The sequence below is a fragment of the Oreochromis niloticus genome, linkage group LG13 (genome assembly GCF_001858045.2).
Source record: "Oreochromis niloticus isolate F11D_XX linkage group LG13, O_niloticus_UMD_NMBU, whole genome shotgun sequence".
NCBI classification, from domain to species: Eukaryota; Metazoa; Chordata; class Actinopteri; order Cichliformes; family Cichlidae; genus Oreochromis; species Oreochromis niloticus.
In genome coordinates this window covers 23,836,852-23,847,312 of record NC_031978.2, presented here as the reverse complement: position 1 = coordinate 23,847,312, position 10,461 = coordinate 23,836,852, and the positions used below count along the sequence as shown (strand labels likewise).

The window sequence follows — 10,461 nt, the reverse complement described above, 5'->3', positions numbered from 1 at the left end:
TTAAAGTCTCAGGGAGTATGGCATATTTGGCACAGAACCTTTATTCATGCAAAACAACTGAAGTCATCAGATCTTTATCGAACAAAAGAGAATCCATTGTCTATTGTAACACTGTTGTTATTGTAATAATAAAAAATGAACAAGCATTTCACAAAACACTAGAAACATCAGTGAAATCCCATTAAAAATGCACACAAACATCAAAGGGAGCCAAACTAAACCAGACAATGAGACCACAGAGAAGAGCATCGTTGAAGCAGTGCAGGATTAAACCACTCCTTCCTCGGGGTCGATGAGTGTGGTCCGACTGGAGAACACGTCTGCCAGCATGTGTTTGGGGATCTCTGAGCCACGGACGCGTAGGGTGTAGCACGCGTCTTCTACTTTGCCCAGGCTCTGCCGCAGAGTGTGCAGCTTCTTGGACACCTCGTACGGGCCCGTGTTCCCAATGTAGGAGAAACCGTCGTGGATCTGCCGCAGGAACTGGCTCAGCTGGAAGGGCGTGTCAATGTCGCCATTGCCGACGCTGCTGATGCACATCCGCATCAGCTCCCCTGTTAGGTCGGCCACCCCCAGCAGGTAGTCGGACGGCGTCACCTGAAAGGTCAGGACCTGAGCGTTCACCGGCATCGCTTCAGCTGAGCCCTGAGATGAAAACAGGACAGGAAAGAATATATTCTGAAAAGTTGGGCCTTTATATAAAATGTCAACAAAAACAGAATGCAATGACCTGCAAATCTCATAACCCCATATTACATTCATAGTAGAAGACAGAAAACTACATGTTTAAGGCCGTGCATATTCCAGCAATACAATTACAGTTGTATTACACGTGAAACAGTGTGGCTTCAATAGACGAGTAGAAGAGCCCTGCTCCTGCAGTGACCTTCCTGAAGTTGGAATCTTTCACCAGCTGAAAACATCTGGAACGTCATAAAATGAAAAATAACACAGAAAAGACCCAGGACTATTGAGCAGCTAGAACTATATCAGACCAGAACGGGACACCATTCCTCTCCCTGAAGTTCAGCTGATCCCCTCAGTTCCCAGATGTTTATAAACAGCTGTTAAAAGAAAGTGGGATGCTACACACTGGTAATTGTGACATTAAGACATGCTGCTGGCACCAATTTCAAAATTATCTTATTTATTTCCTAAAACTGTGCATTTTCTGAATTTAAACATTTTATATGAAATGCCTTTAATGCAAATTAATGAGATTTAAGTAATTTTGTGTGGATCAACAGACACCCACCAACTGTAAAAAATAAACAGTCAATCTTGCTTTAGAAAAGGAAAAACAATCCAAAAATAAAACCACTCTGGCCACAGCCAAAAACATTAATGTTGAAGTTTCTATATTTGGAGTCTCCAATCTAACAGTGACCTTACAGTGGCTACATCCAAGTTTTATTTTATATACACTCTCTGAGCCAAACAGAGTTTGATACCAAGAAAGCGACAAAATATAATTTCCAGAATGTCACAGTTCTTTTAAGGACTTTTTGGGGCTTAAGAAAATACTTCACAAATTGTTAATGTTCAGTCAGTCCTCTGTGGATTTACCTTAGGATCTGCCTTCTCTGCGTTCATGAACACCAGCCTGGCGTTGATCTCTTCCAAGCTGATAAGGCTGCGATGGCGGATGTAGTGCAGGAAAGAGACGGCTTCCACGTATTCCTGAATCCCTGATGAATTAAAGTACATTAAAATGGATCTGAGTAAAACAATGGCATGTTCACCTGATTATTTCACTGTGCTGCTAAAACTAAATTTGACAGTGGCTGGGGCATTTTTTTGCAATTTACTAAAATGACCATGTATCAAATGAGCGTAGCAAGCAGAGCGTGCAGCATCAACATGAAATCTGCACAGTATAGATCACAGATGGAGATAATGATTCAAATAAAACCTGTTTCCTGTCTCTATCTTTTGATAGAACAACAGTGGCTGTTTTTTTTGGTGGGCTAAGATGACCCCTCATTTGTTTTCTGCCCCTGGGTAAACAACAATCCAATAATCACAGGACGGAAGACTTTGTGTCTGAAGTTTACTTTTGGAGCGGCAGTTGAACTTCAAAGAGCCTGCTATCTCTCCCTACTGACCGCAATGCGCTGCACGGAGCCAGCAAGAATACTTTATCTTCACTGTACTCTGAATAGCTTTCACCACTCTGATTATGATTTCAGTCCAGTCACACCAGCATGTACACAAAGTCAAAGGCAGTGGGACGACCGACTACACAACACTAACGTGCAGGGAAAACATGAAAACTGTAAATCGCAGCTACTTCATTATTTGGATTTGTAAAATAAATGCATAAAATCTATCGATGATCATCTATATTATGTCATCATGACTTCACTTTAACGTTTTGTTTATTATAAAAAATTATAGAAAAATCACTGATTTTTTTCTATTAGTTTCTTAGTAACTGACAAATCACAAATTCACCTGCTGAGACAACAGCAAAATCTGATACTCAGAACTTCAATTTGATAATTACCTAATAACTCTACGTACAAACATAGAAAAGCATTTGTGTCTTTAAAAAAAAGACTTATCAGAACCATATCGCAGCATTAATTCTCAAAGTTGTATGGGTTACATGGAAACATTATGTCAACAATTTGCATTTGATTAACTGAACTGATCTGAACAAGCTGGAGCAGAAAAGTTAACAGTTAACCAAGTATTGCAAAAGCAACATAAACTAGCATATTAAGGAAAACGAGAAATAATTTGAAAAAATTAGATGAGATGAATTATCAATTCATTATCAAAAAAATCTTTTTTAAAGAAAAATAAATTCTTATCTAATCACTGTAACTGTTAACAGTTACAACAAAGTAGCCAGTGGTAAAAAAACAAAAAACAAAAACAAAAAACAAACATTTTTATTCTTTGGCTCTTAACCCAGAGTGAGAGCTTAGGTATTTAGGCTGTTATATTATTGCTTGTATTTTTTGTAATTCCTTGAATGTGCTTGTTGATGTGTGTGTGTGTGTGTGTGTGTGTGTGTGTGTGTGTGTGTGTGTGTGTGTGTGGAGCATGTCTTACTTTAATTCTGTAACTCTTTGTTTCATGTTAGTCATCTTTGTTGTTTTTATGAATAAATTTGGATTGAAAACATTTTTTTCCTTTTTTTGCTAACAGTATAGTTAGCAGTGAAACATTGTTACTTAAAATTGTGCATTAACAGTTGAAGTGAAACTGAGTAGTTTGTAAGTGTAGTTGCAACTTTAAGTTGAGGATTAACTAGTAATAGTTACAAACAGATGGTAAACTGAAACTTGTTTACCTGGAGTACATAATTTTATAGTACTGTTAAAGAGTCTTTAGCCACTTCTCATTTCTTTAAATTGTTTTTCTCCAGGCTTTCTAAAGGTCTTTTTTCCTTTTTTTTTCCTTTGCCCATTGGCTACTTTTTCACTTATATACATAACATAATTTTCTTTAGGGATTAATAAAGTATTCTGATTCTGATTTTCAGTCCAGTGCTTTGACCTGACCATTTTCAGAGGAATGTTTTTGGATTGTTAAGCCACTTAATGCTGACATATGAAATTCGAAAATAAATAAAAGCACCTAACTCAATTTTTCCATGCAAGATATAAAGAAATGAGGGGTGGCTAAAGGCTTTTGCAAAATACTGTATTTTATTTTATGCTTACGTCCTCCCAGTGTTTATTTGGCAATTGTTTTCGACTCTTTAAACAAAAAAATGCTTACCAGCTAAACACTGCCAGTGGATCCACTTTCACAGAGGGAACACCACAGTCCAAGGCAGTTTAAATAAGGCTTTGAGGCAGGCAGGCAGAGCCCAGTTCCTGCACTTACTGTCAGGAGTTGTTTATGTCTATACTGAAGCAGAAGTTACCTTTGGTCAACGAGGCTCGCAGAAACCTTACAGAACATCGTGTCTAAACAGTGACTAAGAGCTACAAAAGTGGAAATTTGAGAGATTTTACTGGCATGGTGGTAGGAAAAGTTGAGAGGCGAGGGTGCGAATATAGCTTGGCAGGATCAGATCTTGAGTAATGCGCAAACAGTACCGTTGCGGTTTGGCGCACATTCATGTACTGAGAATACTGAGGATTTTTGGACTGAGCTAATGTTTGACCACAGAGCGGTTCACTGAATTGCAGGTGAGCCACGTGAAAAGTTCCACATGATAATGTATGTTTGCACTGACTCATAGCAGCTAGCAGGGTAAAAAAAAAATAACAACAACAACAACAAAAAAGCTTACCCAAATGCCACGCTGCTCTGTTATCAGTGGCAATTATGGTCAGATTTAGCCCACAATATCTTTGATGGTCATTATATAAAAAAAACAGACCCATTACACATGCCTGGAGACTTCTCCTCCAGCCAAGATTATCTGGAGGGCCCGTGCATCGAGCCCAGCCTCAATCTAATAAAGACGATGAAAATGGGGAAAAAAATAAAAGGGCTAATTGGTGGGAACTGGCATTGGTCACGTCGCGAAGGATGCAGCAGTGATTCCTGTGTGACCGCAATCTAAAAATGACTTCCCCAGCTGCTAGATAACAGCTCCCACTGCCAGTCATGTTTTTCTCCTTCCCTGCAGACATTATGGCTACAGTAACAAAAAGTGGTGCTTATGCTAGTTTGAAAACAACTTTATCAGAAGGCGTGACCATCACATCCAGGCCTGCATCAAGGTCATGCTTTAACACTGTCACTGACTTTTATTGAAGATGAAAGAAAATCATTTAAGTACAAACCATAAAAAAGAAATTATTAATTACATCAACAGATAAAAAAATATATATTATAGTTTCATATCTCACCTTAACTCTAGATTTCTTTGTCTACTTCTTATTTTGGGTGATTGACACTATCGTCACTCTAAGGCAGTTGAGTGAACCAATCAGAAGTAAAGACTTTCTATCAGAGCTGCATTATACAACGCAAGCTAGTTGTGCTAACTTTCTGTACTTAATGGGTTTGAATGACCTTTTAGGACCTTCCACCCTATTATTATATTAAACGTATATTTATTAGAACCCTTACTGTACTTCATGAAGATTAAAACAGCAAAATAATACTTACTGCTTAATAATAAGAAGGAGATTCAATGAATGTGAGCTATAATTTTTGCAAACACCTCTAGTGGAATTTACATCAGATATGACCTAAGTGAGTCACACACAAAGGGCCACGTGCCTTGTATCCCATGGCACCGTAATCTAATAAATCCACTTGGGTGTGGCAGGAGACTTTAAACAGCCCATTAACCATTTTAGAGTGAAAAAACACCACTTTCAAAGAATTCAGTTTCTTTCAGAATAAATATGTGCTTTATATATAAACGAAAAGAAGTAAATGACCACTCACCTGGTGTGAAGGCTCTGTGAAACTGATAAATATCCTCTCCTCTCAGCTCCTCAGCAATCTGCCCAATCTTCTGCCTGACTCCATCCAGCTTTATGTCTGCCTCGTTCAGGATATCCACTGCATCTGGTACACTTTACACACAGAAAAAAAATGTTAAAAGGTACAAAATACATATAACTACTTATTTTGTTTCAGACTTACTTTGTTGCATGACCACTAAAACTAATGCCAATGTATTTATTGTTTTTACTTATCCCTTTTAAAGATCATTTACCATTTTAAGATTATTTTCCCCCTGTGAGGCTCATTAAAGTCCTATTACATTTTTAGCTGATGCTGTTCTGAGATCTTCATTGACAATGAATTATATGTTTTGTCAAGATATTTTCATATTATTCCAAAGCATATATTCAAACATTACAACACTCCTAACACAATATCTGTACTGAATAGAGACAATGTAAATGATAGGTAGGTTATTTTCAAAGCTGCCGTTTACATCAATTACATAAAAAAGACACTCTGTAGTATCCAGACACCAACTAAAATCAGAAGCAGGCCCCATTGAAAAAAAATGATATACAGTTATGTCTGAAGGGTTTAGAACAATGAGAAAATCAATATGTGCGTTCAGCGTTAATTCAAGGGGATTAACCCAAATTTTGCATTAAATGTTAGTAACTACAGATACTTCTGTCCTGAGCCGCCCCTCATTTCTTCATATTTTGCATCGTCATTTTTTTTAAACTGGTCTTGAGCAATAGTTTTCCAGGCTACTGAATGTTTCTCTTTTGACATTGGCTGCTGTGCATATCATTTACTGCGTGGCTCATCAGAAATGGCCACGGCGGAAGGGTGACTGTCAATAATCATCCACTTTAGTTGTCTTCTGTGGACTAGTTAGTATGTTTTGTCTTTAATAATGTATCAGATTGTTGATCTGGCTTTATCTTTGACAGGTTTATTTTGTTTTCTTTTTTAGCCTAATGATGCCTAATGATCTTTTTTGGCCTTGGTGTTTAAAATTAAAGTGAAAAACTATAAAATCCTAATTTCAACATGTTGAATGAACTTCAGATATCATGTCTGCTGTATTTATCATGAAATAATCTAGGAAGAGGCCTCACCTGAACTGCCTCAGTCAACAGTACAATTACTGGGCCTCTGAGAATGGGGGACTGTGGATAAAAGTGGCTGTAATTCCTACACAGTTAATGCAATATTTTTGTTAAACCCCTTGAATTTAAGCTGAAAGTCTGACCTTTAATCACATCTTGATTGTTTGTTTTAAAAATCCACTGTGCTGGTGCACAGAGGCAAAAGTACAAAAAAAGTACTCATCCCAAAGACTTATAGACTTAACAGTACTCATTTATGCGGTGAATATTGTTGTTAAGAACACCTACGTGGTCACTCTGTGCAGAAGAAATATGGTTCTCTTGCTTTCAATTGTGACGTCGCGACTAATCTTAACAAGACGCTCATATTTGTCATGTTTGGTGTCGAGCTCCTGTTGGAAACCTTGAAATACACAGAGAAATGTTTCAGTGCAGGCAATATAACATTGAAACCATTTGGGTGCAAAGTGCAGTGAGAATACTGCTGTTACCTTTGAAGGCAGCCATGACAGACGAGGGGTTGGCACTCATTTCGTGCTCCTGTGCTGCATCTGCATTTCTCCGTGAACACCCCTCACCTGACAGTAGAGATGATGTCATAGTCTTTAAATAATAACTGCCTCTGACTTTTTGGTAAATTGAAAAAACATACAATAAATCTAACTCCCAGAATTCCACAATGACAAATGAAATGCAGTAAAAAAAAAAATAAATAAATAAAAATAATAGAGAACCCTCTTTAAAATGTGGTTGGAATATTCAAGTGACCCAAAATATAACCTGCAACAGCTGACATGATCTGTTGATATCTTAAGAAGAGAATGCCTAAATTCACCTTTTTACTTATAATTATTAAGCGCCTGCTTGGATTGATGGCCAGTAGGGATGAGAAAAAATATGGACACAGCATAATATCGTGAATTTGTATCGCTACAGGGACACCAAATATCAATATTTTATTAAATAAATTAAAATACTTAAGGAATACTAAAAATGAGACGGCTCATCTCATGCACCACTTTGAAGAAACATCAAACACTGGACACACTTGGCTTGACAGTCACACAAATAAAATAGGACAGTAAATTTCTTGTATGTACAAAAAAAATGACAACAACAGTGGCTGCCTGGTGAGATTTTTCCCATTCAGCAGCCAATGGCAACTTGTAGTGACCAAATGGCTGCTCAGAGTTTGAGTGCGTGAGTGTACAGATTGCATGTAATTGCCAACTTGACCCCATTCAATCGGAGACTGATAGAAACATTTATGGCAGATTTTAGTGACAGTGTTGGCACGCATTATAATCTCGCTTTTGCAGCAAAAAAATATTGAAAGTGAGTTAACTTTATTTAAAATGATGCATACACTGCAGTTGAAAAAGACAAATGTGATACTTAGCGTAATGCAAAACGTTAAAAAAAAATCACAATACTATTGTATCGTAGGTGACGTATTATGATGATATTCTCTTGTGGGGTTTCTCGTGATTCCCACTTCTAATGGCCAGACAAATAAAGCACTAGTATGTGCTTTAGATATTTTAATGGAACAGGATTAGCACTTTATTACTTCTGTTACTACCATGAAATGATTTCATTAACCTGACTTAGGCAGAGTAGGTAGGTTAAAACGCTATCACATGTTAGTCCTACTGTTATTTTAGCCTCGCTAGTTAATTACAAAACTCATGAAACTAGAAGGAAGAAATCTTGGACTTACCTTCTCGTTTATTCATAGCTTCGGTGTTGTAGTGCACAGTTTTTAGGGGTGTATTTTAACCACTAACGCCAGTGCCAGTCAAACGTAAAGGTTGAGCATTATTACAAACAAAGAACAAAATAGTTCCGCTTTACGCAGAAAAAATAATGTTCTCTGGACGATGGAAAACAAAATTAGTAGAGCCTGCATATATTTTAACGCGAATAAAACGGTGTTTTCTTGGTTTTAATAACAGGCATTGGTGCGGACCTCAGTCCATCGCGGGGCTTTTGCGCTGTTTACACGCGTAGCAGGAAATTCAAAGAGATGCATCACGGGATACGTAGTTAAATGGCAAAATCAGGAGTTAGTTTTATTACAATGTTTTCCTTATTACTAATTTTTAAATAATTAAATAATTTTTAAATAATTAGAATCTGATTTTAGAAAGTAGCGAAAATATCTGGCGTAATTATATAACAATTGCATTTATAATAATAACACAATTTCTTAAAAACAATACAAACATATAATAGCTACATTTATAATAATTACATAATAATCGCTTTTTATGACGTTATAAACGTTATAACTATTAGGTAAGTTCTTGAAGATGCCATGTATACTAATTAGATATTCCCATACCAAATTTAAAAAGAAAGGTGTGCCACACAGAACTTTCTCTTTCCAGTCAAAATTCAAACGTAGAAATTCTCCAGACTATCAACCTAAAATAACAGGTATCTTAGATATTCCATCGAATATCTAAATCAACGTTTAGCAGATTACTTGTCTTTTCAACAAAAAGTTCCACCCTGACTTCTTCCACAGATGAGTGAAATGTCTTTACTGGATGCCCTGCAGATGTGATTTGTGATTGTTTTCTGTTAACCATCTGTGCATCTTTTTGAATCTTGGCCACTGCTGTGTGATGCTTACTGCATACGTTTGTTTTCATTCATTTTTCATGATTATTTTCACGTCTCAATTTAAAATTTGGTGTCTCCCTGTGGTCATCTAACATCACCGAGAAGTTGTTTTTTCACTTGTGATACTTCTTTCATCTTTTTACAACCACTCTCTTGGGATAAATGTACATATCATCACGTTTGGGTTTACTATCTAATTTTGAGTGACAATTGGGGTATTTATTTATTTTATTTATTTATATTTTCTATGTGTCATTGTTGTAACTTTGTATCTCTTTAAGTTCACTTTGTGTCTCATTTTAGTCATTTTACATCTTCGTATTGACATTTGGTCTCTTTACTACCGTTTTACATCTCTTTGGTGTGTCATTGTGGATGATTGTTTTGTGTATATTATATTTGTGGAATGAGACCAGGACCCAGATGAAAAAAACAAAACAATGTAACTTATCGTTGTGATGAATGACAGGTGTTTGTCATAGAATATTTATATGAGTATCTCCATGCTTCATAAAATTTAAAATGTTATCCATTATGGCTTCCAGTAAGTGATTTAAGTCACCGGTCTGTCACAATCCTAAGTTTCATAAACTGCACACCACCCAACTTATCTGTCTATCATAACAGCAGCAAGCTCTTTAACTTTTTGTTTGTGCGAAAGGAATTTCACCTATGCGAGCCAGGAATGAGAGCACAACACATTGCTGCTGACTGGAGATGCCTTCAGGTGCTCCCTTCAAGCTCCTACAAACTGATTTGTGCCAAAAACTGGTTTCCGATTCTTCTGTTTTTATTATGTCTTTTTTCTCATAAATAGACTATAGTCAACAGGAGTCACGAAGGGGTTATATATAAAACGAAGAAACGACTTGTTCTGCAAAAAATCTTTATGACTCCATCTTATTGCATCAACATCATGATTATAATCCAGTCCCTTTTGGCCAATTAAAATATCTTTATAGAAGTGTGATGTTAGTTCTTGACATTTTAATTTTAACGACATATTTGACTTGCTTAACATCACAAGGTGACAGGGCTCAAAACGATTTGCTATCATTCATGAGTGGTATGTTTAGCAGATTATTAGTCATTTGCAGCAACGTAAATACCTCCAATTATGTTTTTATTTTTATTATTATTTTTTTGGCACATAACAGAAATCACTTTTTGGCACGACACAGGTTTTTAGATGCTTCTTTTGCTTAATATAGAATAATTACAACAGCACAACCACACTCAGGTAGACAAATGCTCATCAGAATCTGGTTTCTTACTTTATGATTTAGGCTATATGATACTATTGCTTCGATAGGAAATGCGCACAAAACGAGTCAGTGATGCTTGAAGCAAC

General features: G+C 36.6%; 1 protein-coding gene across 1 annotated transcript; it reads right to left on the bottom strand.

Annotated features, from left to right (window-relative positions):
• On the bottom strand, positions 1-8,486 carry tsnax (translin-associated factor X). Its single transcript, XM_003441040.4, has 6 exons — positions 8,203-8,486; positions 6,974-7,060; positions 6,771-6,885; positions 5,365-5,495; positions 1,567-1,688; positions 1-645 (listed from the first exon to the last, which is right to left on the bottom strand). The coding sequence occupies exons 1-6, from the start codon at positions 8,216-8,218 to the stop codon at positions 268-270; spliced, it is 849 nt and encodes a 282-aa protein (XP_003441088.1). The 5' UTR covers positions 8,219-8,486; the 3' UTR covers positions 1-267.
• Between the last annotated feature and the right edge of the window lie 1,975 nt (positions 8,487-10,461).

Bases quoted from the DNA above. Each gene is read 5' to 3' on its own strand.
- tsnax (XM_003441040.4), bottom strand. The intron at 6,886-6,973 runs GTAACAGCAGTA...GTGTATTTCAAG, and splicing joins TGTCATGGCTGCCTTCAAAG to GTTTCCAACAGGAGCTCGAC. The intron at 1,689-5,364 runs GTGAGTGGTCAT...TTAATTCATCAG, and splicing joins TCACAGAGCCTTCACACCAG to GGATTCAGGAATACGTGGAA.